Source organism: Kwoniella pini, chromosome 11, assembly GCF_000512605.2.
Source record: "Kwoniella pini CBS 10737 chromosome 11, complete sequence".
Classification (NCBI taxonomy): Eukaryota; Fungi; Basidiomycota; class Tremellomycetes; order Tremellales; family Cryptococcaceae; genus Kwoniella; species Kwoniella pini.
In genome coordinates, this window is record NC_091726.1 from 1 (window position 1) to 17,782 (window position 17,782).

Consider the following 17,782-nt stretch of genomic DNA (forward strand, 5'->3'; position numbering starts at 1 on the left):
CCCTAACCCCCCTAACCCCCCAACCCCCAACCCCCAACCCCTAACCCCAACCCCCCAACCCCCTAACCCCCAACCCCCCCTAACCCCTAACCCCTAACCCCCCTAACCCCCTAACCCCCCCTAACCCCCCTAACCCCCCTAACCCCCTAACCCCTAACCCCTAACCCCCTAACCCCCAACCCCTAACCCCTAACCCCTAACCCCCTAACCCCTAACCCCCCCTAACCCCCTAACCCCTAACCCCTAACCCCCTAACCCCCCTAACCCCTAACCCCCTAACCCCCCTAACCCCTTAACCCCTAACCCCCCCTAACCCCTAACCCCCTAACCCCTAACCCCCTAACCCCTAACCCCCCTAACCCCCCTAACCCCTAACCCCCTAACCCCCTAACCCCTAACCCCTAACCCCTAACCCCCCCCTAACCCCCCTAACCCCCTAACCCCCCTAACCCCTAACCCCCTAACCCCCCTAACCCCCTAACCCCTAACCCCTAACCCCCTAACCCCTAACCCCCCTAACCCCTAACCCCCCTAACCCCTAACCCCTAACCCCTAACCCCTAACCCCTAACCCCTAACCCCCTAACCCCCCTAACCCCTAACCCCTAACCCCTAACCCCCTAACCCCTAACCCCTAACCCCTAACCCCCCTAACCCCCTAACCCCTAACCCCCTAACCCCTAACCCCCCCTAACCCCTAACCCCCCTAACCCCCCTAACCCCTAACCCCTAACCCCCCCTAACCCCTAACCCCTAACCCCTAACCCCCTAACCCCTAACCCCTAACCCCTAACCCCTAACCCCTAACCCCTAACCCCTAACCCCCTAACCCCTAACCCCCCTAACCCCTAACCCCCCTAACCCCCCTAACCCCTAACCCCTAACCCCTAACCCCTAACCCCCCTAACCCCTAACCCCCTAACCCCCTAACCCCTAACCCCCCTAACCCCTAACCCCTAACCCCCCTAACCCCTAACCCCTAACCCCTAACCCCTAACCCCTAACCCCTAACCCCCCCCTAACCCCTAACCCCTAACCCCTAACCCCCCTAACCCCTAACCCCTAACCCCTAACCCCTAACCCCTAACCCGTCAAATCCCCATCCCCGGGAACCCCTTGTAACCCCCTAACCCCCCGTCATTTTTTCGTCAAATCCCCATCCCCGGGAACCCCTTGTAACCCCTATATAGAGTGGGTAGACAGTCTAGTTGGATTTCAGTTGGAGATAAACAAGGGGCTTCAGCTGTGTTTTGGTTATATCTTAAAGATGATCACTATGAGAATCTATTCTCAGAACATCAGATAATGTAGATGTCTACTTTGATAAATATGTATATAGGACTTGTCTACTTTATGAATTATAAGTATACATCATCACCATAGGACTTGTCTACTTTGATATAAGAAGTAGACGAGATCACCCTGAATCCGTCTACTTTATAATAAGAAGTAGACAGCATCACCATAGGACTTGTCTACTTTGATATAAGAAGTAGACGAGATCACCCTGAATCCGTATACTTTATAATAAGAAGTAGACGAGATTGCCCTGGATTTGTCTACTTTATAATTAGAAGTAGACGAGATTGCCCTGGATTTGTCTACTTTATTATCAGAAGTAGACGAGTTCACCCTGGATTTGTCTACTTTATTATTAAAAGTAGACAGCTACATATAAGGGCTTGTCTACTTTCTTATTACTATCTCAGGGTCATTATTCAGAAGTAGACAGCTACATCATACAAAGTAGACATCCTCATACAACCAGATCTCAATCACAAAAATTTCTCTAAGTTCACAAAAAAACTTAACCAAAATTTTGATGATTTCTGAACCCCCAGGCATTTTCTTATTTCTTGAATAACTTAACCCATTCTGAACCCACAGAGGAGGGACTTATACCACCAGGTAGACAATCTTCATATCTACAAAATGGTATAAGTCAATAAGCCCTGGGTTCAATCTGTGAGGCTGTGGGTTAATTGGGGATTTGGGGATCGCCCTATAACCCCCTAACCCCTAAAATCGATTTTTTATCCTCACATTTCGCCGAAAAATACATAAATACGTATCGCGCCTTCCGATATCGCGTATTTATCACCTTTTGCTCTTTGCATACGCTACAACGATCTGGAATCACACCCGGGGCTCTCTGGGGCTTACTTGGTCTACGGGATTGCTTTGATACGGCTCGAATTGTCTTCGGGCGTACTGGGCCAACTGGGGCGTTCTCCTGAACGGCTTGGAGCAGCGACTTAGCTTCAAATCGACGGTTTCTCACTGATTTCACATCGCCATCTTGCTAATGTCATGTTCAATGGCTCGATATGCATCGTGAGTCACTATTAAACAAGCTTATCCTCCTTTTCAACCCTCGTCTAACGCTTGCAGTATCGCCAAATGTTGTTGTGATAAGCGATAGCGTTCCGCACGAATCATCTGGTCGCATGATGCTTCTTTGTCGTTGAAACATCGTCGAGAATCTCCGGCTCAAGCCTCTCTGACCAGAGCGCTTTGGCATTGGTGACTTCGTTTTGTTATCTTCTCTACATACTTCGTTAATTCCTACTTGATTATGTTGGCGTGCACTGGCGAGACTGTGACGTTAGTCACGCTGTCACCTTCGCTGTCAGATCGTCTCTAATTCGAGGGTCAGGGGTATGCTTACAACGAATATACCGTCTAATATTGAACTGACATGATGACTCGATCGCTCAACATTGATTCTCTCTATACCGAAAGGTTCATATCTCTAATTACACCCGCAGGCAGATCAAACCATGTTGAAAAATGCGATGCTAAGAGAGAATATATCGTTTGCTGCATTTTCGCTAGAGTGGATTGTCTGTAGACGATTGGAGGTGTTGATCATCCTCCTAGTATAATCAGCTGCTACAGTCCAACGGTGAAAATGTGTGCATGTCTTTAAGCGCATGTTTCTGGATTGTTGTCCAAGTTGAGCTTCTACCGTAGTGAGCTGATAGCCGTTTTGGGCGTCAAGATTAGCGTGATTGTTGAACATGAATCAATTGTTCAACCCTGAAATGCCTCGAGATCTGCTATACCAGTCTGGAATCAAAGGTAAATGCATGATTCCGCTCTGTTTATCCGATAGCATCATCAAGGTACTGTATCTTATCTATCGGCTCGGTCAGAGAGACTATCTACATGATACCACCTGCAGCACTCTGCTTGCCCTCTGAGTGCCGGCATCGTCGATGCAACAGTCTCCACACTAAGATGTACACCGCGTGAAGCTGGGTAGCATCTCCTTTGATATGGAGACAATCTGGACAAGGATAGCGACATGTCCTTCTCGGACCGTCGGCAGTAACAAGGCGGAATCTAGAGTTCAGTTAGCATTGCGCTTCATTTAGACCTGTTTTCAGACTCACAAGGCCCCCCCAGAGCGAAAAGTACGAGCTTTTGTACCGGGCTTTGCTGTTTCCAGCATGGCCACATCTTCCAACTCGCCTTTTTCATTAAACCTCCATGGCGCTTTCAAAGGTACAGGGCAATCGGCGGCGTCGCACGAAAACTGTAGCAGGTCGAGGTCAGCGTGGGTAACGGTGTAGAGCGAAGACCTACAGCGTGTTCGTGTACTGCTCGAATCCAACTTCTTTCCTTTGCATTCACCACGTCACTTCTATCGTGCCAGCTCACAGCTGAGCAGACGAACATAGAATCTCCCAAAGCTGAGATTTCGTTGAGTATGTACATCTGGTACGCCCATGTCCGCTTCCACTTATCCTCAAGCCTTTTGTTTGGGTCCACTAAGTTCTGCCAAACTCTAAAAGTCAGAGCAGCAAAGATGAGAGCGTACACTATCGGCTTCGATCTGAGTATTGACATATTGAGCAGGATCACCATATTCTTGTATAGCTCGATGATTTCTGGATGTATATTGTCGTTTGTATATTGTGAGATGATCGAGAGCAGCTTTTTCAAAATGACGATGTTGTCCACTAGCAATTCCTTCCCGAAATAATCTTCCGACATTTTTTTTGATCTTTCATCTATCTTGTCCCAATGATGTAGGACTCGTGTAAGACCAGCTTGAGCAATATCATCCCAGCCTGCAAGCTCTTCTGTAACCAGGTTCAAACAGTCCTTATTGATCTCTGGCAACCTGTGGGAATTAGGTTCTGTGTATATTCGAGGCTTCGTCGAAGGGGGAGCTGGATTGACAATGGATTTACTTTGGTATCTGGCGACTGCGCCGTCGTGTCGTCCTGACTGCACAAGCTCAGAACCAAATACCGGGTTTTTAATGCTGTCCGGCGCTTTGGTATGAATGGTCATCGAAGGCTTGTACTGCTTAACGATAGCTAGCTTGCTCCACTCTTTATAAATTTGTTTACCCAGTAATTTATTCTGGTTGAACATTCGGCTTGGGGTGAGTGTCTTCGCTGTGGTACTGTCCTGACTTCCATAGTATATCGCCGAGCTGCGATATCCGATCAGCGCCTGCTGAATTTGAGCGGAAAGATTGTAATGTGGCACAAAAACTTACTTGAGAGTCCGCTCTGAGCATACCCAAAGAATGATGATGCATGCCCTTTCACTCGTCGGGATGAAACTTCAGCATGGCGCATGTAGCTCGTATAATGTTGTCCTTGACGTATGAAGACGAGAACACTAAGATACGCAGACACGATTCAGACCTTCAACTTTCGTGACCCATACCCTGTTATGGAATTGCGAAGGATAGATTGGCCAAAGACTCTGTTCCACAGAACGATACTTGGATTCTCTTCGTCCGCACAATCAGCATACAAGGTGAGCAGAATCAATACGGATTCAGCGGATCGAATGATGTACTTTTTGGTCAGTCTGATTGCTAAACAGCTTAGTGACGATCCATCACACCTTGGCATGTAAGGTTTGATCCTTAACAGGCGAAGACGATACACATAACTCTCGCTCATTCTTGGATGTGCATTGATCCATCAATCCTTCATACATGCTGAATTCGCGCACCACAATTGCCCAGACTCTGGTCTTCAAACAAAGGTTGGCTACGGTACTGCATCTGTGGGCTCTTCCACTGCAGGAATCTGCTCTACCTTCTTCCCATTCTTAGCTTGTCTTGTCGACACCAGCAAGATGACGAGAATGTTGATGATGCAGAAGCCACCAACAATCGCCTGTCTCACCATAATAGTCAGCGTTATAAAGTCGGTTCTCATAGCCGATACTCACGCTTGCCTTTATGCCGTTCGGTACATCAGGCTGATGTTTTTGCTGGAAAAAAACGTTGGGAAACCAAGTCGTGGTCTATTCACGGGAACCATAAGCTGTGCACAAAAGCGCACTGAGTAACTCACGATATATTTCATGGTGTTTGCCCCCGCAACAATGAATGCCCGTTTCTCAGAATCTCCAGCACAGAGCTCGTTCATCCAAGCAAAGACCAAAGGCGTGATTGAACTCCCTGTGTACGGTGTCGTCAACATACAGTTAGCTTACAAAGGTGTGCGACGCACCAGTCGCAGAGAAGATATACAAGGGCAGTCGTCGGCTGGCGTGACCATACAGTGGTACGTAGAGGAGAGCGACATCGATTGCCACGATTGCGGACTACGTATAGAACAAGATTAGCTTCAGCGCAAGACCTGTCAATACGTATGTTCCGCTTACATGCACGAAGACAATGATGGGCCATCTTTTACCTTTGAACGGACCATCCGACAGCCATCCGAAAACCAAGAGGAAGATTGCCACTACTCCGTTGGTCAAGGTTGGGATAGCGTTCACTTGTGTTGATGAATACACCGTAGGCTGTTTCTTGAGCCAGAAGATCAAAGATGATTGCACTTGGAAAGGTATCTAGCAAAATGGTCAGGCAAGTGATAACACGCCCTATGAGACATGCAACCCACGATAGACATAGTCGAGTAGAATATGAAGGCAATGGCTTCCCAAGATTTGCAGATATTCCAAGCTTTTCGCCAAGTCCAAGGGGTCGCTTCAGCACGTCCCGCAGCGATGTTTCTATCTTTGGCGAGCTCAAGCTCTTCCTTGGTGAAGACAAGAGTGCCAGTACGAGCTGGGTCATCTGGCAAGAAAAAGAAAGCAAGAGTTGCAAGAGGAAAAGATATAATACCGTTGATGAGGAACAACCAGCTGTAGCAAAGGTAAGCCAGGAACACTGTCCAGCTGGCTCGACCTACCGCCATCCTGCCAAGCCGCCCACTCCATTTAATCCGTTATTTGCGGCAATCTGCAAGTATCCACTGAACATGGGAGCGACTAGCCACAAGAGAAGTGAGCTACGTGATAATGATCTGACAACTTGATTTGAAATACTGACCCTGCACCGCAAGCTGGAGAAGTGCCGATCGCTTTCCCAACTCTCTCTGCGTAACAGAGCATCGTTAGTATGAGTAGAGCCAACGAAGGTAGAGACTTACCTTGTCATACCAGGACCCAAGTAGCCAGTATAACGCTGGCCAGTAACCCGCCTCGACTAAACCGGTTTATGAGTGTCTCACCCCTTTATCGACAAGCACTATCAACATCGATGACTCACACAGTCCGACTATGAATCTTAAACCCGCCAAGGTTTGCCAGTTCTTCGCTCCGGCTAACGCAAAGGTGAAAACTGTCCAGCCAATCTCCTGGAAGGGGATCCATATGTGAGGTCGGAAGCTATCGTCGGTCTATTTAGCATGAGTCCTCCACATTTTCGTTAACAGATACGGACTGATTGAGTAGCAATGCACTGGGTAATTGACCAATGATATAGCCAACGGTCCAAGCGGTTACCACGTAGTTGTATTCATTGCCCTTCATATTCAGGTCTTCCTGCATGCCTGTAGAACCAGTACGTCACTTCTGAGGTTATCGATCACCTGTTGATGGACAACTCACCGCTAACGTAAGCATTGGTGATATTGTTCGTGTCTAAAAACCTATTACGGTTCAGTCAGCCTGACGTCTGGAGGTGCCCAAACCGTGTTTACTTGCTTGATAAACATGCCAATGGCTCCGAACGTCAAGAGGGTGCTATCTAATTTCAAGAGCATTCTCCGTTCTTGCGGCGAATCTGCCGAAATTAGCTTCGTCTCCACAACCAGCACTCACAATCAAGGGAATCCCATAGCCAAGACCAAACTGATTTCTTCTTTGTCCGTTCGGTAGAATTGAGGCCATATGGCAGTGGAGTGGCGGACTCTTGCAGTTCAGCTGCGTTCTTGTCCTTCTCAGACATAGTGAGCAAAATGTTCAGTTTTGAGGAAGGGATAAGCAACTGAATGGTCTCAGAGTCGCTTGTATATAGACTATCAAGGAGCTAGAGGTGGATCTCGGGTGATACCAATTTTGCCAAGAATCCGCGGTCTAACGTGATCATATGCTTATTTCACGCCATATTGCGTGATGCATAACTGTGGCGTGATTTTCGGAACAGAGCTTTCGGACCGAACTCTATGGTGGAGTAGCTGTATGGTGGGAGGTTAGTGTACTGTATGGTGGTGAATGATGGAAAGTATCATATGGCGGAGTACGTTCTACTATTTTCTCTTGAATAGTAGCTGTTTCTATCTCCGTATTGTTCCCATTGGTTGTGACGAAGCTGCATTACACAATCGGAAGTCCAGCAAAGGGCACGCAAAGCTTTAACCAATAACGTTTGCGAAACATACGAAATATTTCTCGACTTGACAAATGAGCTCATCGCGGACCGAGCCCTCCGATGTAGCCCGTAGTGGCCGCTGACCCCTCAAGACGCATCTGTGAGCGATACACTTTCATATTCCATGAGCGGTCCCTCTACGACATGAAGCTATCGGGGAATCTCCGTCCTTGGATCTGAAAAAGCATTCTAGGGCTAGCCTCCTGATATTAGTGATGGAAGGCTTAGGCGATTAGACAGGTCAGCTCGCGACGGTCCGCTGATATCTACGAAAGCATAGCGATCTAGCCGAGGTCTGAATGATATGCTGCAACGACATACATGCGCAATGTCCGTTTAAATGTCCAGTATCTTCCGTTCAGCCAGCTTCTCTCGCTTCCCGACGTGTCCGCGTATAGCCTACTGTCACAAGACCCTACACAAGGCTTGCGTATCCTAAGATCGCAACGACAAACGATCCCAAGAAGAGATCTATAGTGAATCTAGCCGTCGCTGAGCTCTTGGCATTCGAACTTGTATTCGAAGTACCAGAACTTGCACTGCCGCTTGCAGAGGTCGTAGTGCCGCTTGCAGAGGTTGTAACGCCGCTTGCAGAGGCAGACGCTCCTGAAGTAGTCGATGCGCCGGAAGCACTGGCTGATGAGGATTGATTGGTGTACGTGAGGAAATCAGGGTAGGTGACATTCGTCTCGGTGTATGGTTGAGTTGTGTTGAAAGCACTAGCGAGAGGTACGACGTATTTGAACGCGGCCTTGATGGCGCTGTATTGCGAGATGAACTCTGACATGGTGAAGTTGGCTACGGAAGAGGATGTTAGATGGCAGGTGTTATCAAGCAGGCGAAAGACATGACTTACTCAACTCGTGCGTGAGCACCATAGGTCCACTTGAGGCGTAGGTTCCGTCTGAAGCCTTTTTAATCACAGATTGATAGTTAGCAGTAACGTCTGCTTCCGTGACATTACTACCCGCTGCACCCGCTCTCCAATCCTCCTGCGCAAAGTAATCAGCAGTTACCCCAATTGACATCTATATCTCAAGCCGACTCACAGAATCATCTGACCAGACGTAATTGGTCAAGTTGAGACCTTGAGCGATAACTCGGATCCGATTGTCAACATCACCGTAAGGGGGTCTCCAACACGTTGGCGTGACGCCCAAAATCTCTTTGATAGCTTTTCGTGTATAGTACAGTTCGGCGAAAGCTTGTTCGTTAGAGAAGGAAGTCATATATCTGACTTAATCAGCAATATACATCAAAAGCGCGAACTCACTGATGCGACCAGGTATGAATGCAGATCTCGTGTCCATCTTGTAAACCTCTTTGCGCCTGTAAGGGCCAGTCCATCACGTTGCTCCCGATGTAAAACCTATGTACTTGTCAGAGAGAAAGACAAAAGCGCGTAGGATGCGAACTCACATGGTGGCCTTTTGCCCTTGATCACGCAGATAATCGTAGAAAGCGTTGTGACTACAGTTGGGTCCATCATCGAATCCTAAACCCCAAGTATCTGGTTCCGGAACGGTGGTATGGTCGTCATTGATTCCTAACGAAGAAGCAGGTGTTGTGCATTGCCGCCACGTCCACCAGCAGTCAGGATCCGTAGCATTATATCCGACACCCGAGAAGTTACCAGTGGAAGTACCTGTGGGTAGATTAGCGGCAAATCCGCGAGTTACCTGTAGCACTCACCTTTGGGCTTGATGTTAGGGACCTTGGAGTTGACTGTTGAGTTGACAGTAGCGAACAGTGAAGCGGCCTCTGTATCGCCGTCAACCAGAGTTGCCGTCTCCCATATTGTAGGGAAAGAAGATTTGATGTCGGTCACAGTTTGATAGGAATAGGCAGTGCACTCGGTTGAAGGATCTGCCATAGATATCAGCATAGTTCTCTCGTCTCTGGTACTCACCTGTACTCTGAGCGGCACTGGCTTCATCCGTGACTTGGCGTTGTACTAGCTGTCTTGATTGTAAAGACTGCAGTTCAGCGGCGTTCCTAATGACAGGTCCACCCGGATTTCTCTTGGCAACTTCGTGACCACCACATCCACGATGTCCAGAAACTTCACCTGTCCCCAGAGCTAAAGTCAAAGAGATTACGGCTGCTGATATGTACATCGTGTTTGATTAATGAATCGGCAAAGATGAAGAAACTTTTAAACATTTGTTCTTATGATTTTGCATTTTCTTTCCCAGACATTTCGTCGGTTGTTTGGGTAATAGATAATGCGGTGCATGTAGGGTCTCGTGATTTGAGGTAAACAAGGTCATATTATAAACATCAAGCTTGAACTTGGTTGCTATTTATGGAGCTGCGAAATTAAAAATCATGCAATTATAAGGGTAGTATATTATAGCGTTGTTTACTACGACTCATATTTCGTTAAGAAATTGCACATATGCCGAAAACAGACACCACGTGGGCGGCTATATCCAGCGATAAAGTCGCTCTCGGCCGCAACACAGCTCCCGAATCACAAACAGCGGGATCATGCTTGAGGATTCGGGACAGTCATCTACTCCACCCTGCGCCCTTTTCTCCGGTGCAGACCCTATATTTCGGAGTTAGTTCAGCTCCTGGTTAAAAATTGCAATATCCCACGAGGTAACAACGCGAATACAATCAGTTGGTATAGTCAATCCATTGCCTAACTCACAATGAGCTTAGGCGCACAATACTCTGCAGATTCGAGCTGGCCAATTATTTTTACCGGCCAGTCTTTCGATCTCACACGCTACTCGTTTCCTGACGCCCTGAGGACGCCAGATTTCAAATTTGAGCTCTTCCCGGTTCACTCGCCGTTACAAGGGGAATCCTTGTTAGTTTCTTTTCCTCCGCTTATTGATATGCTTAAGTTCAGCGGGTAGCCCTACCTGATTTGAGGTCAGAGTCATAGAAAGTTGGTCGTTATGAGCAAGCCACCGTTATCCTCCACAGCTGCAATGCAAAAAACCGAAACCCAATCCGTCTTCAATGTTCGCGAAGCTTGCAAGGCTTGAATCAGGCCACTATGTTTGCGCTGGCCGTTCCGAGCTGTTCTGGGCAATGGTCACATAGGGACTCGAGTAAAGCAGTCCGGTCATGATATATTTGAGGTAGCCATTTGAGATCCCACACCAAAACTGAAGGTGGCTTGCCGGTTGTTACTGAGACATCGGATAGGTGGATTGCGAAAGACAGCACGAGAATCATTGGACCTTCGGTATGATTCGATCTTCGAAACGCTTCATGTCCTGGCTTCTAGCGACGATTGATGCGGATTAGTACAGATCCTTCAGTTGGGCGCCAGAAGAACAGATAAATCGTATGAGCAATAAGCTGTTTTGAGTTGATGGTGATTTCCTCATTCAGAATTGTTCAGCTACAAGGCCGCCCCAGATACGATTGGCCTTGATCCGAACGAGAACCGAGAACCAAAGGTACTGAATATGTCAACACCGCTCCGGTACAACAGGATGAGCTTAATCGTGTAAATTTCAATCGTTTTTGTCTGGTAACGCGACATTGGAAGGTTGGCACTTACGCAATTTTACTTTTCGAGAATATTCACTCCTCAGGAAAAAAGGTTATTGACCCCTGCAGAAAAAGATCGCCCGTAGATCTTCGCCGTACAACAACCGCGACCGATTTTTTGGTCTTCAGGGTAACCTTCGATTGATCCTACAATTCCGAGACCAAAACTTTTCTGGGATCCTCGTTATACCGCAATTGGAGTTTGAAAACTCATTTGTGTTTTGTTGTTGAGCGCGTCAAAGCCATCAAAGCAAAACTAGGACGCATATACAGCGAACTGACAGGTAGCTGCCGGGAATGAATGAATGAATGAGCAGCATCGGAGGGGTATACATTCGCGGTAAATCTGCCTTTAGCACGGTGGTATCAATTCAGGACCATTCGCCTAAGGTAGAAAACAATATTGCGCTAATCCCGGAGGGTAATTCAGCTACACTAGGGCTCGGTATTCGACGCCCGCTCAGATCTCGCGGGGTGAAACTGTCCGATACCGCGAACAAGTGCAATGCAATACAGTCTGATGTTTTACGGATGACGAATACTGAAAGGTTTGAGATCAGGCACAAGTACAACCCTTAGATCTAGGGAGATAGCCTCTAATTCTAGTATTTTACTACATGCGCGCTTCATGTCACGAAGGCTGAATCTTATGGGTTGGGTTGTAAATAAATGCTTCTCTGATCGATGTAAATTAACGGAATGTAAACGATGATGCTTCCGTCCGCACAGCTCTCGCTCAGTCATTCATAAGCTGGCACGCCACGAGACCAATTTGCGGCAGAGATTCCAACATTTTGCGGAAGCGATTTTTACAAACGTGCTTTTTGTAGCCACGATTAGACTGGACGAGTCAATACTGATGTAACGGCACAGCAAAACAATATAAGTCAAGAGAGAATGGTATCGTTTTTCCCCGAGTATGCTTCCTTGTCATATAAAGTTATCACAACAATCACAACAATGTTTGGAGGTCGTAGACAGTCACTTACCGCCCTTCTGGAGGAAGCAGCGCCTCCTAGAAACTTGCCACTCTTATCCGCAGACGAGAAACACAGACTTCAGCTAGAGAAATACCATCGAGATCCAGTCAAAGCTGCAGCAGCAGTTCGACTGAATGAACGACTCAGATCACCAAACACTCCCTCTCAGCAACGCTTCGATGACTTTGAAGATGATTCAGGAAAATTGAAGCGTTCGCGCGGTGGTCCAGCCTACCAGCTTTTGCAGCTCAGAATTCTCAGATCATGGCGACGGATTCTCAGCATACTGGGCGTTGCTGGGACATTCGTCTTGATACTGCAGATCCTAGCAGCTCCTGTCGACCCAATCACGGATTGGAATCAATGGCCACAGGAACCGCGGACCGAACCTTCTACGCGCGTAAATCGCAAGCTATCGCAGAAACTCAGAGCACGAGACGGTGCTACATCGCTTGGTGATCACAAATCAACCTATGGGATCCTCGATGTCAATCCTGATAGCTCCGTACATCCTATCCGACTGTTGGTCGAAGAAGGACAGAAGCAATGGGACGAAAAAGTAGCCAAGCAGAGTAAAACTTTGAAAGAAGCTGTTGATGAGTACAAGCGACGATACAGGCAGAATCCGCCTAAAGGCTTTGACAAGTGGTGGTCATACGTTGTGTGAGTGTATCAAACATGCCTCTGGGACAGCGGTGATGCTGATTGATGATACAGAGAGCACAATGTACCCCTACCCGATGAATACGATCAGATCTACCGAGACCTCGCTCCCTTCTATTCAGTCTCTCCAGGAAAGCTCAACAAACGATTGGAAGAAGCCTCTAAATCCTTGAGAACTTTCACACTGAAGATTGCTGGGGGAAGAGTTACGACGCAACACGCATATGACAGCAAAAAAGTAGAATCCGGGGAACAACGACCCCAGCATCAGGTAGACCTAATTGAACCTATCGCTCACCACCTGCCAGACATGACTATAGTCATATCGGTCTCGGATACCCCACAAAGCCTTTTGTCCTGGCAACATCGAAGTGAACTGGTCAACCGAGATAAGCAGGAAGGATGTAGGTAGTCGACCACCGCGCTGAATCATTAAATGCTGACATTCGTTGCAGTTATTGATGATGATGTTGATCCCGACGCGGTCAATGGTCTGCCATGGGCTTGTCCGATCTCTTCGTCATTGTTCAATGCGGCCCGACGCAGCAAAATTAGCCAAAGAAGCGGTCTGGCTCATGTTGACAAAAAGTCATTCGTTTGGGACCTTCGCGAGTACATGAACATTTGTAATCATCCGGAATTGATGGAACAGCATGGCTTGTTGATCGGCAAGAATCCTCCAATGGGAAGCCCTATTCCCGTTATATCCCTCAGCAAAACCGCACTTCATGCAGACATCCTGGGTATCCCCACGGAGCAATGGGTCGAGCCGGGACCTGTACCGGTCTGGGAAGACAGAAAAAACGACAAGGTGTTATGGCGAGGATCCAATACCGCCATGCATTACGATACAACAGTCGCCTTCGGCGACAGTCAACGTCTAAGGCTTGTGAATCTAACAAATCACGGCGCCCCCGATTCACTGGTCACCTTGTCACCTGGTCCAAACAGAAAGTCTTTGAAGGAGACAGCAAGTACGGTGTCTCGGAGCGCGTTGAATGAAGAGCAGATGGACATCACTTTCACCGGGAGACCGCTTCGTAAGGCTATTTCAATGACTCATGGCTGCATAAACTGAATATCTCATCTTGCAGAATGCGACAAAACCGATGGGACGTGTGAGAAGATCGCGCGGGATTATCCCTTCTCAAATAAACGCATAACTCATGATGAAGCACTACAGTTTAAATATGTCATCGATGTGTAAGCGTCTGTCGATAAAAAGGTTTTGTGAATGACGTTAATGGGCTCTTTTATCGCAGCGATGGGAATGCTTGGTCGGCTCGGTTCAACCGACTATTGACCTCCGGGTCTTTGATCATGAAAGCCACGATCATGCGTAAGTCCTCACTGTAGAATGTGTGCACATGTAGCTGACAGCGATAACAGCGGAGTGGTACTCCGATAGAATACAGCCATGGGTACATTTCGTCCCACTGAAGATGGATTTTACCGACCTGTATGATGTGGTCGCCTTTGTGAGTGATTTTTCGTCGAGAATGATGCACTTTGTCGCTAATCTGCCATGTAGTTCCGACCCAGTGAAAGCAATCCCAATGCTGAGGATAAAATGGCCTCAAAGATCGCATCTGCCGGCCGCGAATGGGCTTCGACACATTGGAGAAAGGAAGATATGACAGCGTACATGTTTAGATTATACCTGGAATGGGCAAGGCTGTTCGCGGCGAATCGGAACTCGATGGATTTCGTTTATTCTGCTGATATGGAGTGATGCGCAAGTTTCGGGGGTCACTATAGTCAGTTGTAGAATAGATTGTATGAATCCGTTATCTGTGTCATTCCACGCAGATAAGCCAAGTTAGCGAGATACGATGACGACTTATCTCATGATTTAGAGCACTAAAGAGCTCATGTCGACGTCTGGGATGGGTAGCATGAATCTACGAGTAATATGAGAAGAAAAGGTTTATAGGAGCCATAATTTACGACCGCTTCTTCTCCTTACCAAGCGTGACCGGCCGAAGACCATCCATCTCATTGTGATTGCCAACCACCAGTACTTCTGCCGAATTCATTCCATACACCCTGATAGCCTCATCTTCCAGGTATTTCCTGCACTCTTTGCGGGACTTTTCCACATTCACACAAGCTAATATCCCAACAGAGACAACTCCAAGTGCTAAAAGGAAAGTGAAAGGCATGTTGGTATTGCCAGAATCATCGATTATCGCACTGCTGACGAAAGGTCCAATGAAACTGGAAGTTTTCCCGATGATAGAGAATAATGCGAAGAAAAGGAACTACAAGATCAGCTGCATTATCACAAAGCTTTGACTCACCTCTTTGCCTCTAGGTACAACTTCCGATATCATCGCTTGCTAAAAGTACCGTTAACACACGCTCATTTCAGGCAGAATATGGAGTCACGACTCACTGAAATAGCATACCACGGACAGACGAAGACCTAATGATTAGCGGCCGAATTCCACGGTAAGACTCACTCCATAGAACGCCTGATACGCCCAGAACTCCCATGCGTTGTGGAAACCGAATTTTGTCTGCGTGATACCGATGCATCCCCAAGCGCAAAGCACAAGGATCCAGAAAGCATTCTAAGGTCATTTCAGCAGCATCCTGAAAGAGCAATTGACATGGCGAAGCTCACAAACATTAACATTGTCTTCGTTGGGATTGTGTATCGCTTCTGTATGAGCCAGAAGATTCCGATCCTATGGCATGATTGCATAAGCGTTCCGCGCATTTACTTCATAGTGAAAGGCGGTAGGCACCCTATAGCTTGTGCCGCAATACCATCAATGAGGAGACTAGGCAAGGGGGTGAGCACTTGTCATCGCATAGGAAATCATGATATTCGAGTACTCACTAATTCAACATCTTTGTATTATACGACACTACCTCGTTCTGGAGCGTAGCGATGACTTGATGGCGAGTTTGAAGTCAGCAGAGTGCCTCTTTGAAACGTACAGGGAAGCGTCTCACCGGTAACTGTGGAGGCAGATATCAGTATCCAGCGGTATAATACGCAGTTTGTCGCTCACCGACTGTATTGAGACAATCTCCCAAGAAAAAGTATGCGGCCTGCAATACGTCGATCAGCCCGGTTTGCTGAAAGAAGGTAAGATCACGACATACCAGGTATATGAAAGTCTGCTTGAGTCGTAAGCACAATCTGAACGCATGATATACCTGTTTCAAACTGTTTTCGACTTAAGCAGAATGCAAGGAAATCGAAGGGCAAGCACTTACCCGACGGTGAAGTAGCTTGTATGAGGTGGTAGTTGATTGCCTGGTCTATATTGTTCAAACAAAAGCCAAGGAATAGCACACAAGACTGAGGTACATTAGTATTATTGAGACTAGTTGTCGTGGAATTAACTCACTCCATACACCTGCACTATAGGCGCATACAATGCTCAATGCCCGAGTATTGCTATTCGGGTCATCATTGATCACACCCTCCAGTATCCCAGCCAGGATTGCTAACACCACGAGCTCTCCTACTGAACAGACAAGAAAGGATACGTTCGCTAATCTATTCCTAGCTAGCATGTCTTTGCGGTCATGTGACTTTTGACTGTTAGGACCAAGGACTTCAATAAGTACTTGCGGTAGCTCGATCCTAGCTGCGATTGGTCATGACACACTCACTCGGTCTCGCCTGTTGCTAATTGTTGTTCACTCTCCTTTATTTCCGGCAAATCTCTAGCTAATCCAGGAAATGCAGCAGTCCAGAACGTCAAGGCTCCCTGATAACCAATCAACCCCAGGATGTACAACGCAGTCCCTGCTTCCCATCTACACACAATCAGTGAGACGAAGCTATACCTCAGATTAAGGAACACTCACTTTGACGGTGTCTCCACCCCTAACCAAGCGAAACTTACAGCCCATGCCAGAACAGTGAAAGCTGTTGTGATATGTGGTCTCCAAACCCCATAATCCGCAAATGACCCGACTATCAGGAATATGACAGCTTGGAAAGCGAATGATAGGCCGTTTGTGATCAACACGATCGAGTTGACTGATTGATTAGTAAGATACATGATCACCTAATCACTCACCAGAACGTTCCCTTCCATAGGCAATTAAGTTACAACCTGAGATATCAGCTCCACCCTTACGTGAATCGGTACTAACCTCCATCTCCGCAGGCTACAGTACCCCTGGGGAAAGCAGGATCCCATCCAGCTTGATAGAGCAGGTTTTGCCAAGCAGAGATAGCGAAATTAAATGGTCCTGAAACGGGTCATCTTAATTATTTGGCGTAGTCCTGCTCTGTAACCGCAATCTCACTCACCCAAACCCGAATTTCCGACATAGTACAGGTACCAAGACTACCAAGTACGAAATCAGATGATCGTCGAATGAGCAAATACAGTGACTAACCCAAACTTCCTTCCTCGTAGTGGTCTTTCTCTCACCAACTATCGGTAAAGGACTGGCAAACAATGTCGCTTCGTCAGTCAGTTGCATACCTCCATCCTGGGCCGGAGGAGCTTGATTTTTGTCTTCGTCGGCCGCATTCATATTGCTTTATCGAACATGTGCGGGAGCGAGGGATGTTTATCAATTCGCAATGATTATTTTCCGAAACAGCCGAGGTGAAAATAACAAGTGAACGACTACTTCAGAGATTCAGAGGCCCTCGAACAAGCGAACCAAGCATGTGTCAAAAGTAAGATCTATGGGGGGCCAGGCTTTGTTAAAAAGGGAAAAATAATGTCGACTGTGCATAACCTCCCCTGAAAAGAAAGGAAAAGAAGTGACATAAAATTGCTGGAATTCAGCGCGGATTGAGGGAGGGCAATGAAAATCCCCGCCGGCATGATGTCATTATTTGTCAAAATTTCAAATTGTTTTTAAGCTTATGCGAGGTGAATGTCAACAATTTCGAAGTTTGATTGTTTCGTTGATTCCAATTTCGAGCATTCTGGTACTTCCATGAAATGATCAAGCTGAGAACCTCAAACAGCACTGCAAGAAGAAGTTTGAGATCAGCATAGACACAT

The 17,782-nt window shown here is 47.2% G+C and overlaps 6 protein-coding genes across 6 annotated transcripts; 1 reads left to right on the top strand and 5 right to left on the bottom strand.

Moving 5' to 3' along the window:
* Positions 1 to 3,163: 3,163 nt before the first annotated feature.
* On the bottom strand, positions 3,164 to 4,301 carry I206_107333 (uncharacterized protein; the record flags this gene model as incomplete). Its single annotated transcript, XM_019157380.1, has 3 exons — positions 3,164 to 3,344; positions 3,395 to 3,537; positions 3,588 to 4,301. The coding sequence occupies 3 exons, from the start codon at positions 4,299 to 4,301 to the stop codon at positions 3,164 to 3,166; spliced, it is 1,038 nt and encodes a 345-aa protein (XP_019009020.1).
* A 716-nt stretch (positions 4,302 to 5,017) lies between these two features.
* Positions 5,018 to 7,212, bottom strand: I206_107334 (uncharacterized protein; the record flags this gene model as incomplete). The annotated part of the gene is made up of 14 exons (XM_070203498.1): positions 5,018 to 5,146; positions 5,202 to 5,276; positions 5,327 to 5,433; positions 5,486 to 5,579; positions 5,646 to 5,815; positions 5,878 to 6,125; positions 6,173 to 6,251; positions 6,313 to 6,358; positions 6,413 to 6,468; positions 6,532 to 6,650; positions 6,706 to 6,814; positions 6,873 to 6,913; positions 6,969 to 7,011; positions 7,086 to 7,212. 14 exons carry the CDS (start codon positions 7,210 to 7,212, stop codon positions 5,018 to 5,020), a joined length of 1,443 nt encoding a protein of 480 aa, XP_070059599.1.
* An 838-nt stretch (positions 7,213 to 8,050) lies between these two features.
* On the bottom strand, positions 8,051 to 8,864 carry I206_107335 (uncharacterized protein; the record flags this gene model as incomplete). Its single annotated transcript, XM_070203499.1, has 3 exons — positions 8,051 to 8,433; positions 8,492 to 8,627; positions 8,685 to 8,864. The coding sequence occupies 3 exons, from the start codon at positions 8,862 to 8,864 to the stop codon at positions 8,051 to 8,053; spliced, it is 699 nt and encodes a 232-aa protein (XP_070059600.1).
* Positions 8,865 to 8,904: 40 nt separating this feature from the next.
* On the bottom strand, positions 8,905 to 9,752 carry I206_107336 (uncharacterized protein; the record flags this gene model as incomplete). Its single annotated transcript, XM_019157382.2, has 4 exons — positions 8,905 to 9,004; positions 9,055 to 9,280; positions 9,328 to 9,501; positions 9,545 to 9,752. 4 exons carry the CDS (start codon positions 9,750 to 9,752, stop codon positions 8,905 to 8,907), a joined length of 708 nt encoding a protein of 235 aa, XP_019009022.2.
* A 2,356-nt stretch (positions 9,753 to 12,108) lies between these two features.
* Positions 12,109 to 14,523, top strand: I206_107337 (uncharacterized protein; the record flags this gene model as incomplete). Its single annotated transcript, XM_019157383.1, has 7 exons — positions 12,109 to 12,791; positions 12,846 to 13,195; positions 13,247 to 13,831; positions 13,886 to 13,994; positions 14,054 to 14,130; positions 14,181 to 14,269; positions 14,323 to 14,523. The coding sequence occupies 7 exons, from the start codon at positions 12,109 to 12,111 to the stop codon at positions 14,521 to 14,523; spliced, it is 2,094 nt and encodes a 697-aa protein (XP_019009023.1).
* A 211-nt stretch (positions 14,524 to 14,734) lies between these two features.
* On the bottom strand, positions 14,735 to 17,300 carry I206_107338 (uncharacterized protein; the record flags this gene model as incomplete). The annotated part of the gene is made up of 16 exons (XM_070203500.1): positions 14,735 to 14,881; positions 15,092 to 15,130; positions 15,187 to 15,216; positions 15,347 to 15,364; positions 15,418 to 15,481; positions 15,542 to 15,577; positions 15,637 to 15,691; positions 15,812 to 15,851; positions 15,906 to 15,969; positions 16,020 to 16,104; positions 16,154 to 16,347; positions 16,422 to 16,568; positions 16,620 to 16,728; positions 16,911 to 17,009; positions 17,071 to 17,107; positions 17,160 to 17,300. 16 exons carry the CDS (start codon positions 17,298 to 17,300, stop codon positions 14,735 to 14,737), a joined length of 1,305 nt encoding a protein of 434 aa, XP_070059601.1.
* Positions 17,301 to 17,782: the final 482 nt, after the last annotated feature.